The sequence below is a fragment of the Heteronotia binoei genome, chromosome 1, assembly GCF_032191835.1.
Source record: "Heteronotia binoei isolate CCM8104 ecotype False Entrance Well chromosome 1, APGP_CSIRO_Hbin_v1, whole genome shotgun sequence".
NCBI classification, from domain to species: Eukaryota; Metazoa; Chordata; class Lepidosauria; order Squamata; family Gekkonidae; genus Heteronotia; species Heteronotia binoei.
The window spans coordinates 106,411,802-106,434,127 of record NC_083223.1 but is presented as its reverse complement, the minus strand read 5'-3'; the positions used below and the strand labels follow the sequence as shown (position 1 = coordinate 106,434,127).

Sequence of the window (22,326 nt, the reverse complement as noted above, 5' to 3'; positions counted from 1 at the left end):
AGTCAATTATTTGACCATAAAAACTTGCTTTACATATTATTTACAGATATGCAAAGATATACAGAATGTTACTGCTGCAGTCTACACTTTTACAAGACAAGATCGGGGGAGAGCTTACTGCAATGACATACATTCAAATATGCACAATGTTTTTGGCACAGTTAACTTCATTTTATGCTCTGGCCCCAATACAGAACATAGTTAAGTAAAGAGGGAGAAACAAACTCAAGCTTGGGTACTATAAATATTCTTTGGTAATCTGCAGCAGACTGGTGGTAAAACAGAAAAATAACTGTCAGGGAAGAAAATGGATCTGAGTCCCTCACTCTTGCCTCCCATTTGTGGCACCAGAAATGCTTTGGCATTTCAGATGATAGTTTTATCTTCGAATAAGATGATTTACACAAGTTTTACTGGTTAGCATCCTTCTGTTATGTAATTCAAGTTCCTTTCTCCTAATGAAAGTTAGATTCCTATATGGTGACAAATATTTCTAAAGTGCACTGCACATATTCATGATCTTCACAGCAGATATCAGAGGAACACAAGTGGAACAGAAGCAGCTTCCAACACCCCAATTAATACAAACTGGTCACAGTAACAAGCACCATGAAACAGATCTTTTAAAAAACAAGCAATGTAAAAATGGACTGATTTACTTTGTTACAGGCTTCTGTAACTTATTATATACTTGATCTTTTTAAAAGGAGAGGAAAATATGTTTTTCACTCCTAGTATGATCTGCTATATTTCCTCAATTTGTGGCATTTATAAAAAACAATTTACAAAATATATTTCAGTTCCCTTTTTAAACAAAAAAAAAAATCACACCAACCTAACTTTATTATTCCTAATAAAATACACATTTGAAAAGAAACACCTGAACATACACTTACTTTGAATGCTTGCCAATCATACAGTTCAGGGATGAAATATTAGGATAAAGCATTGAAGGAACACAGCAACTGTAAACATTATGTAGCACCTAAAAGAAGCTAACTGTAGGAAATCAGTTGACAAAAAAATTAGTCCATGGATTTTATTTTTCTTTATATTTGTTATATAGATTGCAATCACACAATCATAGAATTGTCACAGTCATTGTGTAGTTAGTCATGTCAGTTTACAATCCCAGAATTTAGAAATTTTCAGTGCATATTGACTTAATACTTTCCTCACCTTTGCTGCTATGTGCAGACAAAATATAAATTGAATACCACACTACATTTTGCTGAAAAGTAAATACATAGATTGACTATTTAAATGAAGACAGGTCATTTGAAGTGTGACTGACAAATTCAAATCAAGGTTTCTTGTTTGTTTTTAAAAAGTGGGGAAGTCTTATCATTCACCTCAGACCCTGTTTTAAACTGGTAAAATCAGAATAGTAACACAGGCGTCTTAAAGTTTACATTACATTTGGGCAAACCAAATTTATAGGATTCAATTACATATAATAATCCAACTAAACATCTACCAAGTTCTGCCAAAGTCTTTACACAATTCACCAAATTGCCTATTTAGTCACTGTTTTCCAGTGGGAGAAAAAAATGTAATTAACAATTGAAGCCTTTAGTTGTTCAAATGCTTGAAAATCAATCTATTATTTAAAAGTATTTCCACATTCTAGGAACTGCTTAACTGAACTTCATATGCTTGTATTAATTTACAGCTCATTATGAGCTGCAATATTTAATTCCATTTACCTGCCAGGAAAATTGATGCACAGTTTTAGAAACATTTGAAGGTAACTAAGCAAGTATACTCCTAGCTGTTCCATTATGGAAGTCCAGGGAGGAAGCTGTGACAACAGAACATCCTTTTCTTTCATGAGGTCCAATGGTACCCATTGATTGTAGCTACACTGAGTGGTTCCTTCATAACTGGATGCAAAGTACTCCTTAGACTGAGGATTTGGTCACTGGAAGAAGGAGAGCCCTGTAGCCTTCAAGCAGCTCTGGTTTACAAACTTCTGCTATGCCATAAGTCACAGCAGTAAAGGATTGCTTTCCCACACCTCCAAGGATGATGAGTACACACGCACACAAATTCTAGAAAGGTAAGACACTTTATTGAATTTGATAAATTAAGAAAGACTATGTACTGAACTTATATCACAGGTATTTGTAAACAGAGACACTGGGTCCTTTCCAAAGAAATCCTGATAATGTTCAGCAAGAAATCATTTTCCCCAGCGCTGTTCACAGGCTGCATAGTGACAAAGGGCAGAGAAAAAGTCTTCATAGCTGATGTTCACATGTGAAGGTAAAGAACTGGAACAAACATAATTGAGAAAGAAAAGTTAAGTGTCTTACATGGTCACTGTGGTGCATGCACTAGATGACTCCAATGCCATTCATCCCAAACTATAATTTTAAATAATTTATCTGGTTTGATGCAAAATATATTCTTTATTAGTCATACCTTTGACTTGGATTCAACTAAAGCATGAAACTATGAAATAAGACTAATTAAGGTCATCTATTTAAGTATGCAGACCACTCAAGTTTAGAAGCCACGGGCAATTCCAGAAACATTAAACATTAACAGAAGAGAAGAAGATAGTGGAAAAAGGACTACAGAATAACTAGGGTTCCAAGTGACAAAGTCACCAAGGGTCCAAGGCCATCCAAACTGGTGTTCATAATTTCACTTTAATAGCTTCCCTTTAAAAAATTATACTGAAGTATGATTTTAAGTATGGTTTTTAAAAATAAAACAATTCAGCAAGCTTTCTAATTGCACAGAACTGCAATGAACATGTCTACTATATTATTAGAGAAGGCAATAAATTTTATATATTGCCCACAGCAAGTAATTTTTCCACTTTGTTCTTCGAAGTCTACAGAATAAAATTGTAGCCATACCCAGCTATCATTTATGAAATGTGCAATTCAGTTTATGCTTCAGAAAGTTGGTTCTAGGCAACTGAAAAACAGCACCTTCCCCTTCCCACTATAACTTCCTATTCTACTCTATCAAGCCACACATAAGGGACAGAGGACCCTTGGGAATAATGTGGCACTAGGGAAGACATGTGGCAAGAAGGGTACTGGCAGAAATTTCTCTTCTCCGCTCTTATATAACCTCCTCCACAACTGGAGCAAGACCTTGTCCAAGAATAAATGGGTGCAATCCAACACAAACTGCTGTCCCAAATCAATCCTTATAAGGAACAGCAAATGCAGAACCTGGGGACAGCAGTTATTCTAGATCATTAAGTAACTGGAACATAAGAATATTACCTTATGTATACAACAGAGTCCTGTGAAATGCTGCCTGTCTTTCTTTCTTAGGGCGTCCTGAATTGCCTCTGTACTGCTTTATAATACTGAATACCTATTTGGTTAACAAATATCTGCCCCTGCCTGTTCTGTTCATTTGAATTCAGGGGTACAAACATCCATCCATAGTGGCCACACACATTTTTTATTTGTGTAAAAACTAGCAGACTACACCTCATTGATGAAGGAAGAGAACTCATCAAAATATCTTTAAAGAAAATATTTGGAATTTGCACTGTGCAGAGAATGAAAGGAAGAACAGACTTCATTTTTATTAATGCATCCATAGATATTGATGTACCCTGAGCTGTTTTTAATACAAGTCTGCTCCCAATTTAAAAAACAGTATTTTTAATTACATACTATTAGGCACTGTCCACTCACATGATCTCTGTCACTCTGATGTGCCAAGGAAGGAATCCTAATATGCTGTCCACAGGACCAAACTTCAGTATTAAGTCAGGGTCAGGAAAGCCTTTTGTACCTATACAAGGAGTAATAAGTTTGATTTGTAGATTTAAGACCCACTTAGTTTAGTAGAGGTTTAGCACATTTCCACCATCCCATGTAACACATATTTGCAGAAAGATGGTACCAAGAAATTTCAGAGGCCATAAGAGGATGATGGATCCCACCCAGAATTTCCATAGACATGGGAGAGTGACTTTACACAATTCCCTTCTTCTACAGGAGACTTCAGATCCCAAACCCACCAGCAATTCTTGGTGGCCTCCTGCTCCCAACAAGCTTTTTAGGGGAGTCCATTTGGGGCTGCTGGGGAAGGGGGGAAAGTCACCTCCCTTTTCTTGTGCAAGCAGAAGTTCTAGGCAGGATCCAAGCCAAATATTAAGATTTTATAACTAACTATTGTGTTAATTTAGCTGGTACAGCAATGAAAGCTGTAGTTCTTCACATGTCCCTCTTTCAAGGGAAACACTTAAGAAGGATGGTAAGTAGGTGTGGCAGTAATGGCTGAAAGTAGCCATTTAAGTTGTGTAATAATTGCACTGAAATTCTGTACGTATTTACTTTAAAGTAGTTCTATTGACTTCATAGATATTATTCCAAGCATTCCACTTATCTGGACCGTGCTTGAGATTCAGGGCTATTTTCTTTTCAATTGTACTATAAGTTTCCTGACTGTACCAAATACAGTTCGAAACAAAGACTTGAAAAAGTTTTGAGAACCATATATACAAATGGAAATTTCTTGAACATTTTTCTTACAGCAGCTTCCATAGCTTAAGTAATAATATACTGTTTTAGATTGGAGACATTGTTACTTTTGCAATAGTATCCATTTTGAGAAAGCCTACACCCATTTGTTTGATTTTCCCTCATGGCCATTTGCTTGGCAACATGGAAGGGTTTTTTTTGTTTGTCTTTTGTTTTTGTTTTAATGCTAGAAACCATAGCTGTAGTTGTTGGACAACAAATTATTTCCTTAAAATGACTGGGGCATCATTGCTAGTCAGTCCCAGGTTGCAGTCACCTCTGCCCCTGCCTTACTTTGACTTGGCTAGAACACACACAAAGCTTCAGAAGCACAAAGAATCCTGTTTCCTAGTACTTCAAACCACCATGATGTGACATGACTGACAAGTCCTTTCTTATGCTTGGTGCTGAAGCAGACATTTCCAGATCAGACAATGTGCATACCAGGTCCCCAGATGAAAACATAATTGTGGACCCCTGTGCATCTTATCACCCCAAACCAGAGGCTTCCATCTTCATGCCGTAACTAGATACTTGAACTCAAGAAGTAACAGACTATTGCAAACATAAGTGCCCCCTCAGTAAAATTATAGTTTTCCAAAGAAACAGAGGCCTTTAAAGCTCTAATCAAATCAAAGCATACTCTCTTCAAAGTGTCAAGTACAAATTAATGCTTTTAAATTAGCTACAAAGCTCACAAGTCTTCACTATTCACAAAACTACTTCTTGTACAGTACTTACAAGTAAGTGAACTGCAAGGACTTACATGGGGTATCTCATTTCCCCCCTCCCTTACTATTCCTTCTTTCTCCTTCCTGAGCCTCTCACTTTTCTTGTTTTTCTCCAAACCTGAGGCTTTTTCATGTGAGCAGAAACCCTGTCTTGTCTGGTCATGGCTCAATCTCTGGATTTAATATCCACATGTTTGGCCATGTTGAGAATTAAATATATTGATGATCTTAACAATTACTACTATTATAAAAGTGCAGTCTTCCTGTTGACATTATTCAAAACAGCTAAATCTTTCAAATAGCATTTTACAGTTTTTCTAAAGCTACATTTCAGTAGACAAAAACTGCTTCATCCAATCTTTCTTCAAGTTAATTTTGTGAAGGCAGCCAAGTTACAACAGATGTAAAATTGCCTGCCTGTCTTTTAGTAGGACCTGAATTATGTTAACACAGCTTTACTACCTCCAGTTTGTTTTCTCAGTTCAATTCAAAGTGCTGGTTCTTTTATCGAAAAAGTCAGTGATGAACTGTATACCTGAAGGACCATCACTTTCTGTATGAGCCTATTCACCAATCTATGTCGGCTCAGCAGGCCTTTCTTACAGTACCCTCCATTCAGCAGGGCCGGATCTAGGGGGAGGCAGAGGGGGGTGCTTGTTCTGGGTGCCGTCAGAGGGGGGGTGGTTTGCCAAATTGGGTAAGGAGTCCATTGTATTCTATGGGACCATAAGATAGAATGGCCAATAAGGGGGCGCCATTTTTTAATTCCCCCCCCCCCAAAAAAAACATGTAGATCTGGTCCTGCCATTCAGCAGTTCTATACAGCTTCTGCTAGACCTTGTGCCTTCTTCATTGCAGCTCCTATATTATGGAATGGTCTGCTGAAAAGAGTCCATAAGACACCCACATTGCTATCCTTCATCAGGCTTGTTGAAGACTGTCTTGTATAGTTTTTGAATGCATTTGGGAGTGCAAACTTCTACAGCTTTTATCAGGTACTTCGTTGTTTAGCACACTGTATTTTAGTACATTTGTTGCCTGCTAGCTTGAATATGATACCCTGAACATTGTAAATGTGGAACATACATTTGAAAATTAGCAAAACAAATCCCCTCCATGCCATACTTACTACTTAGTAAATTGTCCAAGACATTCACATCCAGATCTGTGCATTTGCTTTGCTGCTGTGCTACTAAATGGCAAAATTTCTGAGCTGCTCTTACTATATCTGTCTTTCCATCCTCTGGAGACAGCACATTTAATGTAGGTTGGCAATTTAAAACTGTAATAAAATATTGCAAAGATATTAAACTTCAGATGGAAAACAGCAACAAAGTTATCTTCCCCCAATAAGTGTGTGATGAGTAACGCTGCATTTTTCTATCCCTTTACCTTCTTCTCCAATCAGATCAGTTGCCCAAGATGCCTTAGTCAGTATTTGGAATTTATCTTGCAAAGAAATTAAGTTTTGCAAACACACTCAAAACAGTATTTGTGGAATATGCCATAGTTCAGCAAAGTCCAAATGGATATTTATCATGGCACAGAGTTATTTAAATGTATGCAAAATTTTAGAGACTTGAGCACATGCCTAGAAGCCAACTTGACCTTTTGTATTCATGGAGATCCCATTCTCTCCCACTGAAAGATCAATGGGAATGAATGCCAGCTCTTTGCATCCGTATAAAGCTAAAATCAAAATCAAAAGCAGTCTTACCTTGATCTGTTTTGTCTTGATTTGCAAATTCTATGGTATATTTGGAACAGTCAAGGTTTAATAATTCCTGTTGCTGCTTTAGAATTTCATCCATCAATCTTGAATTATTTCTCTTGAAAATACCTAGGCATGGAGAGGAAAGAGAAGATTATACATATCAGTTCACTATCATTTTTGAGAAACTCTATGATTGATTTTAACTCTTGACTACAGACAATTATTTGACAGGAACTCTGACACAAGCAATATCTTATCTATGTCTAAGGAGGTCTGGATTTGTTATATTTTGAGTTGTTAGGAAGAAGTCTGCATAAAAATGAACCCAAAGCCCATATAATGATGCCACACTATATGCACAGATCTGATAGCATAGGGAAACATTAAGTAGAGATTCAGACTAGGAGTGTGCATTCACTGTGAACCAAACCAATTTTTTTAAAAAATCCTTATCAGTATTTTAGGGGTATTTATTCAACCAAATGCAGATTAGACAATCCGATTAGGCTACTGATAAAGCTGGCCAGAATAAAAGCCGATATTATTTGGGCCAGCTATATTGCCAATTTGCATTGCCGCTACTGCTGCAGCAGGGCTTGAAGAAGGCATAACTTTCAATTAAAGGCATGCCGCTGAGGCGACGTGACTCTGGAGAGTAAAGGGAAGGCATTTTTAAATATCTTTGCTTTACCTATGGAAGTGTGCTGCCAAAGTGGCATGAAACCAGGGCATGAAGGGAAGGCATTTTAAAATGCTGACTAAATTCTAGTTTCCTGATTATTTATCTGGATCCCAATATTATACTGATACTGGGATTTGAGAATATTGGGAAATACAGATAGTTCTCTGGTCCAATAGACCTGAATCTGGTTTTTGTGTGTGCACATCACTAATTCAAACATTACATGATGGTTGCCCAGTATTTCACTACCCTCATAACTAATTTACTTACTAAAAACTACCCTCATAACTAATTTACTTACTAAATTTATACACTGCCTTTCTGCCCTTATCAAGGATACCAAGATAGCTAGAAAATCAAAAGTGTATATAATAAAATCCTGAAACCATTAAAACCAAACAAAAACACAGACAATTTCATATACAATAGAGTAAAACATATATACATAATAACATCAATTAATAACACAGCAGGAAAATAGGATCGCTAAGAGAACATCAGACAAAAGAATCTTGACTCACTGGTCGAAGACAGCAATGGAAGGGGACAGGCTCCCTAGGGATAGTCCCAGAGTTTTGATGTCACAACTGAAAGTGCCCTTTCTCAAGTTGCCACCCATCTAATCGCAGAAGGCAAGGCCCCCAAAGCAGGGCTCCAGAAGATAACTGGTAGTCAGATGGGTTTGTAAAGGGGTAGGCAGACAGATAGGAGCAGCTGACTTCTAGGTGTATTGGACGTTACTTGCTGATTGATGACACACACATCCGGAAACATTTGAAATTATATACCAGATTAATGAATGAATTAAATGTGAGTACAGTTACCATGTGAAAGGATTCAATAACATCTGACCATACAATATGAGGTAGAAATGGTTTTTGCAGAATTTCCCCAATTTTTTTTAATAAAAAACAGCATTAATACTTAATTCTATTTTAATAGTTTGGCTTTTTTTTTCTCTCCCCTTTTACATTTACAGATAACATTACCAGGTCAGAATTTATTTATACTGTGTACTTTCTGGATGTGTTTAGAAAGGTGGTCCAAAAAAACACCATGATCAAAGGTGTGGAAAATCACTGAGAGAATTGGGGGAAGTTGGCAAGAGGAGTGGGTAGTTAGCAGAAGACTCCCATTCAGGCCAAGAAAAGGGGATAAGAGAAAAAAATTCTCTACCCAGCCAGAACAGGGAAATAGCTCTGAAGAGTGCAAATATACCTGGTCTAGTGTGGTTAAAGACTGTTGTGTGAGATCTTAAGAGTCAATGAAAACTCAAGAAGAGAACTAATATGTTTAGAGAAGGTTTCGGGGTACTGGACAGAGTGTCCCAGTCTTCTCAAAACTAAAAGTCAGTGAATACTCAAAGAAAGTGGACTGCAGTGTTTGGGAAACACTGGAGCAAAAGCCTTTCATCTTAAAGATCCTAAGTCACTAGTAGAAGCTTATGAAACTCTCAACAGTCTAACATATGAACTAATGTCTGTGCATATACTGATTTACTTCAGAGTTCTATTTTGAGTTACCTCAGACTTTTCACCCCTGATTTCACCTGACCTTTCCCCTCTATGCTGAATAAAATATTTTGTTAATCTGGAATTTCAAAATGCCTCAAGTGCCATTTCAGTTTAAGGGGGCTCTCAATTCTTCCCTCATGTTCCTGGGCCTAGCCAACAGCCAAAGTATCATACTATGACAGGATGGGACAGCCAGAGTTCTCCAGGAAAGAAGAAAACAGATACTTGGGGTAGCTCTCTTGCCTCTGGGAGGGAAGCAGACAGGTGTTTCATACCTTCAATACCTGAAACATCCTGTATCTTGGTTATTATGTGTGATCACTTTCACACACAGCCTCCTGGTACAATTCAAGTGACATCAGATTAAGAAAATGTGCATACACTTCCTGGGGTGAAGGTCCAGCTACAAAATGTAAGCCAAGTGAACTAATTGTAACTACACAAGTATAGACAGGTGGTTGTTAAATATTTCAGTGGATACTGTGTCCTTTATGATAAACTTTGGAATACTGTTACTGCAGCAATTTTTTTAACCACAAAGGTTCTTCAAAGTAATCTTGGGGCAAACAGAACTCAAGAAACCAAGACAATTTTGTAGCAAACAACAATCCCAGCCATGATCCAGAGAATTCATTTCAGCATCTCCAAAAAAACTGGCATACAGTTGGAATTTTGACTGTGCTTACTTGATTAGCGCCACCTCCAAGTTGAAATCTTGGCTTTAAAGACATGAATCTTTGTAACATATTAAAATACACTGAAAAGTGAAATCAAATAGACTGTTATGCATATGGAGTTTGTTCTGCATTTTTTGGATTACTACCATGGAGAAGTACTATTGAAAAATCCTAAACATAATTATGCAAGAGGACAGTTTATAAAAGAAAGAAGATTGTAGGTTTAATTTTCTTGGAAAAATTTATCCCCTCCCCACCCTGCATTGTTCACTGGATTATTACACTGCCTTTATTTCACTGATCTCTAGACAAATAATTCAGTTTATTAGATTTATCATATTGTTTATATTTCTCTGTTATATATAATCCAGTTTTATTGAATGTATTTATTAGTAATTTAATAACATTGCTTTATAATCTACTTTGAGTCTCACTCAGCAAGGTAAAATAAACAAAGTAAAATAAAAAAGTAAGCAATCCAAATGTTACTGCTAGAAACAGAGCAAGTCACTAAAGCTAACCCCCCTCCAAAACCCCTAGGAATAGATTTTCACATCAGAAAATATGAAAAAACCCCAAAGATCTAGAGGAGCCAATGTGATGTAGTGATTAAGAGTGGCGGACTACAATCTGGATAACTGGATTTGATTCCCTACTCCTCCACATGAAGCCTGCTGGGTTAGTCACAATTGTCTTAGAACTCTCTCAGCCCCACCTACCCTCCTGTGGGGAGAGAAGGAAAAGGTAATTATAAACTGCTTTGAGACTTCTTTGGGTAGGTTATAAAAACCAACTCTTCTACTACTATTTCCATCTCAAGTAACTTTTTTTCCTTTTAAACACTTTTAACAGCTTTTGAAATTCTTCTGATTTCAGTGTCCAGAGGAGTATACTGCAGGCTGAAGTGCTGTTTGATGCACATTAGCTATCTTGGGTGTGCAGAACTAGAAACTTGGTTTTTTGGAACCCAGCCACTAACTGAAATATTTCTTAACCTAACAATTCCCCCAAAGTTTGCCTTTATACTACTAAGAGTTAAAGGTGATGTTGCCACTGGAAAAACAGGTTTGCACTGTTATACACCGCTCCAGTTAAGTCTAGCCTTTTATTTCAAAGCAAAACAAAGCAAAAACAACACATGAGGTATTATACTGCTGCCATGGCTACTTGTTAGAACCATTAATAGGACTGCAGAGGTGACTTTGCATAGAAAGATCTTGCAACTCCCATAGATTCTCGACCAGAATTCAGGGTTTTTTTCTAGTCCAACACAGACAGTACCTGACTCTAGAAAACACTGCTTAGAGTGCATCAATTCATCTTGCTAAGTAGGAATGATAGACATAATACTAATTGCTGCCACTGACATTGAAAATGGACCCAAATTTAAAACAAGGCAAAAACGGCTGGTGCAAGTTTTCTATAGTGAGCACTTAATTAGTTGAGACTCGAACTTGATTTTCTGTAAACTACAAAAATCAATACACTTGCTGTATTCTTCCATATTTGTCTCCAAATTGATTGTTAGCTTTCATATTTTTTAAAACACATATTTTGGGTCCACTTGGTTTCTACAGTTTAAGTTCTTCTAAAGCATTAATATTCGTTACTGTTAAATAACTACCCAATTATTTTATTTTAATCAATGCCAAGTTATTTTTGATTGAATTCCAAACCTTACTTCCTAAGAGTTCAAATGTAACCTCTATTTACATTATTTATAGTCCACCTTTCTCATATGTACTCAAGATGGATTACTATGATAACATTACAATGATCGTTATTATAATATTTTTATTAATGAAGATCTATGTTAAGAACTTATCTCTTGCCTCTTCTGTAGGGTCATAATGAGATCAAGGTTACTAAAATGCGTGCATCTAAACCACCTACCTCTATTCTCTTCTCCCCCCCCCCCCAAAAAAAAACCCCATCCCCAAACTGTTGGCCTGTATCAACCAGGAGATAGCAATTTCGACCAGTTCCTCCAGCTGATGCAGCTCAATTAATGCCTGGAAATTGTATTTAATGTCAGTAGCCCACAAAGTAGAATTTTTGCTCACAAGACTTCACAGCTTAGAGGGAGCTTTGATACTGACCACTATACATTGCTGTCTCTGTATTCCTGCACTGCCTCATAGAAACTGTAGTTATTTCTCTGGGGAATACTATAGTTTGTAGATAAACACATAGCTCCCAGTCTGTGTCATGGTGCCTTCACATGTTCTTGACCAGCATAAGAAGCAACTTACGTTTACCACGAGATTTCTCTAATGAATGTCAATAAGTCAAAATTAGGTGTTCAGCTTATACACACTTGAACAACACTTGAACAGCATACTCAAGATTGCTACAGCACAGACATTGCCTCCAGATTTTTGATGCAATAATTCAGCGCAAGAGGTGTCAGCTATCAGAGGCTATTAAACAAAATATTGCAAGAGTGTCAACCTTTTAAGCATGTTTTAAGTTTTTTAAAAATCTGCTGGTCTGTGTCCTTGATAAAGTTTCTATCTCTGCTACTTGGTATTACATTTTCTAACACACATGGCCCCACCCAACAAGGTCTCATTTATGTCAGATCTGGCCCTCATGAGTTTGACACCCCTGCTCTAACTAGTACCAGTTAGTCTTACTGCTGCTTTTGGTACTAATGCAAGATCTGGAATTTTTTCAAGACATTGTTGTCTACCTACATCTCTTCAGAAGAGCACCCAAAGTAATGTAAATACAGTACAACACAATTGTGTTTAGCATTCTCAATATTCATAATATAAAGATGCAAAGTAGCATCGCTTTTCAGTTAACAAAAAGCCACCTATCAGTTTAGGATGTTCAAGCCAGTATAGTTTTTGATCTCATATATACCTGGAAGTAGTGTTCTGTAAACTGAAAACTATCCTGAGTTAACTCTACCAGCCAAATTAAAGATTACATTAACATGGACAGTACTATTCAAAAGAAGTTGTGTTGCACCAAAATAAATAAATACATAAAAATAAATCTACAACCACATCCAGTCATTACACAGTTTAACTGCAATGATTACATTGCCCATGATATTGTACACACACATTAAATCAAGAAGTTCAATGAAGACTGCAGTTATTATTTTCACATTAAGCCAAAGATGCAATTTCTTTTTCTTTGGAAGAGTGATCACTACTGTTTTAGTCTATGGATGGTTCCCAGACTAAACAGAAAGCAGCAATATAAAATGAGATAAAAATAAACATCAAACTCTGTTGAAGAGCTATTTCTGGCAACAGATTGGAACTTGCTCACCTCCCTCTTCCACTGCTAATTAAAATGCCCCCTTAAATGCTGCTTTAGGGGAACAGGATTTGCCTGGAAATGGGAGGAGCCATGGGGGGGAGGCACTATCCCTTCCGTTCACGGAAGCCTAATCGGTTGCACCCAACAGATATGCCAATGGCAAAATCAGATCTTTCCCTGCTTTCCCATTTCCTCAGCAGCCCCCTGTGACCACAGAAAGACAAAAAGGCACACGGAGCAGGGGACTGCAATTAGGAAGGGAATTTATAAAAGATCAACTCCTTACTTCCTCTCCTACCACAGAAACAGTGGTAGGATGCAACCCAATACCTTCATCAGACTTTGAACAGATTTGTGTAAAATGCATAGAAACAGGTGTTCAATTAGTGAGAAAAATAACTTAATAACTTGATAAAAACAGGAACAGAAAACCCATTCCACATTTGTGTCATCCACTACTTCAGTTTCACCTTCACTACCCATTTCTAGCTGACTGGAAAACTTGAAGGGAAGACTAACAGTCACCCTTCTAAGTATTTTCCAGAATTGCATTCTTTAAGCAGTTTCACAGTTTGGGAGTGCTAGTAAATTAAAGATGGGTGTTCACATCTCCCCTGTAATGTGGGTGCTTTTTCAGTTTTGGGCTGGCACGGTGTATCTATGCTACAGATACCCTAGATCAGGGGTGTCAAACATATGGCCCGCAGGCCTGATCTGGCCCCCAGAGGGTGCCAATCAGGCCCACAAGCCATTGACCACTTTCTTCGGTAACCATTTGTGTTTCTCCCCTTTGATAAGCCAGCTAGCAAAGCAACCTCTCCTCATCACTCTTTCCTTCTTCCCCCTCCTTTTCCCCAAAGGGAGGAGGAGCCTCAGCCAATGAAGGAGCTTGGCTCTATAGCTCTGCTGTATGATTAAGTTTGCCAGGCTCAATCAATCACATTGCAGAACTACTGAGTCAAGACTTTCTTCCTTCTAGTGGGTCTTAGGTTCAAAGCATTGACCATGAGATCTCTGTAACGAACGTCAATAAATCAAAAGTAGGTTTGCAACTTACAGATGTGCACACCTGAACAACATATTCAAGACTGGTATAACACAGACATTCTCTGAAGCACTCCCAAGCTTCATAACAAGAGGTGACATTTATCAGAGACTGTAAAACAAAATATTTCAAGTGTGCTAATGTTTTAAGCATGTTTTATTTTAAATTTTTAAAAAATCTTTAATTGTGTTTGTCTGTGCCCTTTATAAAATTTATATGTCCACTACCTGGCATTACATTTTATGACACACATGGCCTGGCCCAACAAGGTCTCATTTATGTCAAATCCAGCCGTCATAACAAATGAGTTCGACACCCCTGCCTTAGATTACTTATAATTATCTTTACATGGGACTACCTCTAAAGCTTCAACTGGTGTAGTACACAGCAACCACACTACTCACTAATTTCTTCTACAAGGACCATATTTATCCAATACTGAAATTACCACACAGGTAGCCAATTTGTTTCTGGACCCAAATCAGGGTAGTGGTCTTTTAAGGTTCTAAATGTTTGGGGACCGTTATTCTTGAAGGATCTATACCTGTATTTGCCTGTGATCATCAGAGGCCCTGCCCAACTGGAATACTTTCCTCTCTTCAATCTGCCTTGCATTAAAGCGATTGTTCAGCACCAGGTGAGGATACATTTATTTACCGTCATTTTTAAATGAATTTGGTTCTTGCCTCTCTTACAAGTAGTTGGGTGTGTGTGCCCAATTTAAAATCCTTGTTTGATCCTGTATATCATGCATCCCCAACATGGCAGCCATTGACACGCTGCTAGCATCTGCCAACTCTTTTTAGAAAAGTGGATGAAGACATCCCTTTAGCAGTAGCTGCCACTACAGCATGACTGTAGGCAATCTGTATGTATGCATGCAAGAAAATACAATAAACAATATGTTCATTTTAAAAGGCATCCTATTAAATAGAGATTCTGCCTGAAATGTTGAATAGTTACTATTAAAACTATATATGACCTTCCTGGCATTTTGTGGTTGGCTATGCCTCTGCAGCAGTCATTTTGTGACGGGCTCCACCACCCTGTGTCAGAATTCCAAAGGTGCCCACAGTTTCTAAAAGAATGGGGGACTCCTGATGCATACGTTTCACTCTATCTAAGTTTATATCAGGGGTTCCCCCATGTGGGACCTGTGATGGCTGCTGACATGTTTCCTAGCATCCACCAAACGTTTTCAGTGAGGCCAGGCGGGGCACTTGCCCAGCATTGGTTCCATTCTCTCTCATTCCTCTTTTTTAGTGTATTTTTATATATTATTCCTGCTCTTGGACTTCCTTTTTGGATGCATATAGCTCCACCTATTGTGGTAGACTGTGTGGTTGTCTGAAGTTTAAAGTGCACACGAAAGCTTGTACTCTGAATAAAAAATTGTTGGTTGGTCTTTGTTGGATTCAAACTTTGTTCTGCTGTTTCAGAAAAACACAGCTACCCACCTGAATATATGTTAAAAGAACACTTCATTGCTTCACTTCTCTGTTGCAGTCAGCAAGATTACCGTAATCTCTGCCTATGACCCTCTGATTCGAAATCCTAATCCAACATTGACTTCTGATCCTTCCTTCATCCTTCACTTCTGATTTTGTATTTTTAAAAACCCACACTGAGCATTTGCTAATCCATTGCCAACATTTAGAAAGCCAATACTCTTGCTATTTTACACTTTGAAGCTGTTCTAAGTTGCCTTATATAGAAACCTTTCTATGTAAACTTCTTATCTAGTGAATTGCAGGAAAAAAATGAGGTAGATTTTGGATCATTAGTCAGGGAGTAGACAAATATTATAAGCACCAGAAATAGGAAACTTCTGACCATTTACATAGTTCTAAATCAGTATTTCATATACACGATTAACAGAACAGAAAGACACAGCAACTGAAGAGAATACATGTATTTGATATAATTTTGACTGAGACAGTTTCTACCACAAGATTAGGTATCTTGCTGTAGAATGGATGAAAAATCTGTATTTACAGTTCAGTATTTAAATGTTTCATGTATCTGTTTGCTGATTTTCCTTAGCGCTTTCTATTCTTAACTTTCTGCAGACAGGCCACATTTGCGGCAGGCAAAATACAAGATACTTCTGTAGCTAAGGCATCTGATGTGCATTCCAATATTACTTCTGAATAGCTGAAGGGACAGTTTTCTAAGAAATAATATCTGAAGACAAAAGCAGATTTTATGTAATGTCTTTTATTAGTACCAGCCAAAGTGACACAAAACAGTATGCAAGCATTTGAGTTCTCTAGAACTTTTCACTATGCTGGATGCTGCAAAAACCACTTAGGGCCTGATCTCTTTTGTAAAGTGACCCAAAACTGTATTCAAGCTTTTGAGTTCTCCTGACCTTTCCATCAATCTTAAGATCATGGTCTAAGACATTAAGAGTTCTGGGAAATTTGAAAGTTTATACACTGTTCTGTGTCATTTTGCAAGAGATTTGTTATACCAGCCACCATCTTGACAGGACACAAAATAGCTTCAAACCTTTGTTTCAACTTATTACCCAATTTGTGTCAGCAAAAACACATAAAGTGAAACTCCTATGATTATACAAACTGATGGCCTAGTACAAAAGAGTTACAACTTTAAAAAATTATATTATTTTTAAAACCCATCAAAGCACCTATTTTTATTTTATGTTGTTCACTTCAAATGCCAGATAAATAGTAGAAAATATTCATTCTAAACTCATTTTTGGGGTGCGGGGGAGAGAAGAAGAAAAAGACGACTGCCAATTTATACCCTGCCCTTCTCTCTGAATCAGAGACTCAGAGAGGCTTACAGTCTCCTTTATCTTCTTCCTCCACACCCTGTGAGGTGGGTGGGGCTGAGAGGGCTCTCACAGCAGCTGCCCTTTCAAGGACAACTCCTATGAGAGCTATGGCTGACCCAAGGCCATTCCATCAGCTGCAAGTGGAAGCGTAGGGAATCAAACCCGTTTTCCCCAGATAAGAGTCTGCTCACTTAACCTCTACACCAAACTGGCTCTCTCAAGAGGGAACCCTTGGGTCAGTCCTGAGTAAAAGAGAAGAACAACGTCAGCAGCTTTGGATCCCCAATGGGGGGAAGCAGATGAAGTATTAAAAATGACTGCAACTTGGGAGCAGCCATCAACCAAACCTGTTAATGAGCAAGCATCCATGATGCCCTTTTTCTTGCAATGTGTTAAGATTAATTACAACAATTAATATGGAGGTACAATATTATATAAGATTAATTACAACAATTAATGTGGAGGTATAGTATTGTGTTTATACACTGACTTTACTGAACTACAATTTACTATAGGGCTGGACCTTTTAAAAAGAAGTCATGCCTTGTTTTTAAAAAAATCATGGTCTGAGTACCTCTGAGAAACAGGATCTGTACATCTCTAAACAGCTTCCTAGAACATTAAACATTTATCTTTGGCTTTTAAAGTATCTAGTCTGTGGAAAACACTTCCCTCTTCCATACAGTTCCAGTGATTCACTTCAAAGTATGACAAACACCAGCATCTTAATTAATAATATGCTTGCATCTTTAACCAGACAAACAAAATAAAATTTAGCCTACACAGAATTGCATCATTTGCTGCTGATCCTGATTAATTTATAACATATTTAAAAGAACACTACAATGTATGCCTAAAAGCAAGCAGAGGCAATACAGTATGCCCTTTTCCAATTTTCTTATTAATTAATTCAACTACAGATTAACAGTTTTACACAGGATTCTACCACAATTGCTTCCAGTTTCCCGTAAACCATCATATCATGTAAGTATTGATGGAAAAAATACACAAACATATCTATGAATTCTTTGAAAAGTACTCATCATACAAATTTCTTTAACTAAGCTTCAACAATATAATGTTGTATATAATGTTGACTGGCTAAGTTAATGTGTGATGCACTGGTGTTTCTTATTAAGCATCTTTTACATAACCTCTCTCACAAAAACAATTTTATCAGATTCTATCAGGCATAAAGCTGTGGTAATTAGTGAGAAAAGCAGAACTAGACTTTGTTTTGTTCATCCCTGACCCAACAATGAGGAACAGGGGAAAAAATCAATTTCCTGAGACATGTGTGAGGAACAAAAAGTAAATGACTTCAAGTAAATGACTTTGGACTAGATAGATGCCTAGTGTTAAACATATGCAACTGAATCACTTGGTGGGTTTTCAAGTGCAATTATATATTGTTCAAACTGACATAGTAATACTGACATAGTAAGAGAGTGAAATGCTGACTATTATTTTGTCCTTGTAAGGTATATTATGGCATCGTGTAAAATTCTCAGTCATTTGCTGAAAGTACAGTAGTGAGTCAGACTGTACTGAACCAATGAAGTACTATCTGCCCCATGGAAAAATGCTCAGAAGGAATCACGACCCATCTACCACTGTGTTTGCAAAAGACGTATGGAGGCAGCTGTGACTAAGGCGGGGTAGAACAGGGCTGGCTGGCACTGAGCCCTGGCAAGCAGAGCTAAGGTTGAGCAACTGGTCCCCTGTGACCATATCTACAACATGGATTAATCACCAGTTTCAAATATTCTTTGTTCAGGAGACTGCAGATTTCATTCAAACTACTAAACTTTTGATACTATTTTTAAATAAAAATACCAGAGTTTTAGTTAAACATTGTCAGTTTATAAAGGATGAAAGATTAAGGCTTCATACCTTCAAAGTAATTTTGTTGGGGTACCAAAATGATCCCTGACCTGGATAGCTCAGGCTATCTCACAACATCTCAGAAGCTAAGCAGGGTTGGCCATGGATGAGAGACCTCCAAAGATTGCCAGGTTTGTGACACAGAGAAAGGCAATAACAAACCACCTCTGAACATCTGTTGCCTCAAAAAACGCCCATGGGATTGCCAGAAGTCAGTTTTCATTTGATGGCACTTTCCATCACCACCAAAAATGATAAGATAACTTCTCTCAATTATATCCACAGTACCCCTAGATATATGAATACAGAGCAGAAAGAGACAACACAGGAATCTGACAGTGAGCCATCACCAGTACCATTGCTTGTTCTGGCCATTCCAGACCAACAGCAGGCAATGACTGACTGATACACAATACCTGATCCCCTCGTCTGATGAAGTGTGCTTAGAGAGCACACGAAGCTTACGTTCTGAATAAAACTTGGTTGGTCATAAAGGTGCAAACTGACTCCTGCTTTGTGATACAGAACTGTTTCTAAAACCCAGTTGCTTTTGTTTTCAAACAATATTATATATACTTTGGAGATCACAAACCAATCCTCAGTGAGAGATGGAGTAGCAATCCTAAACATGATCAAGGACTCTGGAATATCTGCTTGAATTTCAAAGCATTTTTAATTGATACATAGTAGTAGGGATTGGGATTTGGATTGCCCCTTCATTTTACATCAGCTTTCAAGTCACTAAAGCTATTTAAAGTGCTGAGACAGACACAAATAACACATACAAATTTATATCCTGCTTTTCTGCATAAGGATTAGAAAGTATGTTTTACCTCACTGGGATAAATACAGTTCAGACAGACCGTTTGAGAACAGAAAACATCACAGGATAGAATTAAGCCGGGGTGGCCAAACTGTGGTTCAGGAGCCATTCATATTGTGCGGCTCCTGGAGGTCAAGGAGGAACTTAATGCATAAGCATGTTTAGCATTGGAACCTCAGTCAGCCTCTGAGCACTGACTCATAGGTCAGCAACTATTTCCACTGTGTGTGAAGTGGAGAAAGAGAGGGAATAGACAGGCTTGCAAGACCTTCACCACCATCATAGAGGTCACCTGGAGATCTAGAACGGGGAAAGAGAGCACAAGAGCCACTGGAAGGTGGGATGGAATTTAAGAACGTGGTACAGGCTTCTCCCTTAGTTTCATAGCTCTTGTAGCTGTACTTACTAACCTTGGTGTCAAGGCAAAGAGAGATGCGTAATGATGCAAACAGTGGCCAGTGATTTATATGGTACATGTGCATTTCCTTCTCTCCCAGTGCCAACAAATAATTTCCTAAGATTCCTCTATGCTGGTTTTATGGCAACTGTTATCCCCAGCTTTTTTTTTAAAAAAGTCTCCTTCTTGCATGATCTTGTTGTAAAGCACATAACATGCATTTTATCTTTCTGTGCAAAGAAAGTACTATGAGTTTTAATAAAGACATGTGTGCAATATTTACTCATGTCTTGTGGCTCTCAAACATCTGACGTTTATTCTATGTGGCTCTTACATGTGGCGAGAGCTGCAAGAGTGCGGGGAAGAGACAGCCACAGCAAGATGCCTCTGAAGAGCCAGTTTGGTGTAGTGGTTAAGTGTGTGGACTCCTATCTGGGCGAACCAGGTTTGATTCCCCACTCCTCCACTTGCACCTGCTGGAACGGCCTTGGGTTATCCATAGCTCTTGTAGGAGTTGTCCTTGAAAGGGCAGTTTCTGGGAAAGCTGTCTCAGCCCCACCCACTTCATAGGGTGTTGGTGTCTATCGTGGGGGGGAGAAGATATAGGAGATTGTAAACAGCTCTGAGTCTCTGATTCAGAGAAAAGGGCGGGGTATAAATCTGCAGTCTTCTTCTACATTAAGCGTTTAGTTACCACTGGATTAAGTGGTCCCTTCCCATTTTAAATTTCATTTTCTCTCATTTGATTTGACACCACCCTCAAGAAAAGCCCAGAAAACACTGGTGGCATTTTTTACATTTATCTACCCCAAAATTACAGAGGTTTAAACTGGATAAATTCATCTAGTCCCTTTAAGATTCTATGCCTTAAAGATTTATTCACTCTAGAATGACCTAATTAGCGGCCTAAGAGTGAGGCGTGAACACGAATCCAGTCGGGCAGATGTTATTATGGGTTTCCAAAGACAAGAGCATGGAAATGGGAGAAGAGCAACTAAGAAATGCAGCTAGGAGCCAGACAAAGCCGATGCTTTGTTCTACTGGCCCCGACAGCCCAGCTTCCTCCTCGCCATCAGTACTTCACAAGTGCTTAAGTGGGCCGGCAACACAGTAGCTCCTTATAACAACCGAGGCGAAAAGAGAAACGACCGGAGGAAAAGGGCACTTCTCCCTCCTTCCAGCATGAGGGCCAGGGAAGGGCAGCTCTTGCGGATTAACCAACACGCAGCGAAAGCTGAGGCAGAGGACGCGAGAGCTGCAAGGGCGCGGGGAAGGGACAGCCACAGCAAGACAGCCACTGAAAGCAACTCACCATCGTGGTCGTAGACGCTGACATACGAGATGCCCACAGCCATGCACCACACCACCAGACTGGCCATGTCCGCATAGCTCGGCTCCTCTTCGGTCACTACCAGGCCCACATGGCCCGGCAGCTTCTGCAAGGACTTCCCATCCCGCCGCCACCGGCTCTGGTTGTTCAGCACTTTCCTCCCCGCTGCGGCGGGCTTATGAAAGGCAAAAGCTGCCGGCACCACAAGAGCCCGCGAGGCGGCCACGGCCACCGAAGTCGCGCCATGCCGCCAACGGCTGACCCACGAGCCGCGTCCTCCAAACTGCTCTCGGAACCAGGCGAAGAGCGCGCGCTGGGCAAAGAGGAGGGCGTGCAGGAACCGCCATAGCAACTCGTACGCGCCGCTCATTGGAGAGGACGGAGGAGGGCGCGAGGGCAACCAGAGAGGCTAAGAGGTCACAAGAAAGGTTCAGCCGAAGCGCGAAGCAGACACCATCTCGCTCACTTAGCCCTTACTGACACGGTTTTATCTGCCCGGCAACCTCCTTTAGCGCCACCATCTCCATAGCGTCGATGACCTTTCCCCTTTTGCCTACGCACAACACTCTCATTGGTCCAGAAAACCACCTCTCAGTGTCATTTCCGGGTTGATGGAGCGAATGACGTGGCCCCCTAAAGGAAGCGCCTTCGACCACATTCCGCCTAAGAAAGAAGGGACGACGCTCTTGTTCGCCCACGGAGTCGCTCGGTTACATTTAGCATGTGCAGTGCCTCATACACAGTGCCATCTAATGGCTGGTGTAGGTATTCCGCTGGAAAATCGTTGCCGTAGCAAGCGTCTGTGATTTGTACATGCGTGTGCATTAAGTGCTGTCAAGTCGCTTCCAACCCAGATGGCGATCCTATGAATTAATAGGGTTGCCCGGTGCAATTCATGAATCATCTGGGGACTTTGGGGGTGGAGCCAGGAGCAAGATTGTGACAAGCATAATT

At 39.1% G+C, this 22,326-nt stretch overlaps 1 protein-coding gene across 1 annotated transcript; it reads right to left on the bottom strand.

The window, feature by feature from the left end:
• Positions 1-2,049: 2,049 nt before the first annotated feature.
• Positions 2,050-22,170, bottom strand: NUS1 (NUS1 dehydrodolichyl diphosphate synthase subunit). Its single transcript, XM_060238598.1, has 5 exons — positions 21,355-22,170; positions 6,948-7,070; positions 6,360-6,512; positions 3,669-3,768; positions 2,050-2,273 (listed from the first exon to the last, which is right to left on the bottom strand). The coding sequence occupies exons 1-5, from the start codon at positions 21,740-21,742 to the stop codon at positions 2,183-2,185; spliced, it is 855 nt and encodes a 284-aa protein (XP_060094581.1). The 5' UTR covers positions 21,743-22,170; the 3' UTR covers positions 2,050-2,182.
• Positions 22,171-22,326: the final 156 nt, after the last annotated feature.

Coding starts and splice junctions, on each gene's coding strand:
- NUS1 (XM_060238598.1), bottom strand. CDS start 21,742: ATGAGCGGCGCGTACGAGTTGCTATGGCGGTTCCTGCACGCCCTCCTC. Junction 3,769..6,359: donor CTTGGACAATTTACTAAGTA/GTAAGTATGGCA, acceptor CTCCTTGTATAG/GTACAAAAGGCTTTCCTGAC. Junction 2,274..3,668: donor ATCAGAGTGACAGAGATCAT/GTGAGTGGACAG, acceptor TGTTTGTTCCAG/TTCTTTACCTTCACATGTGA.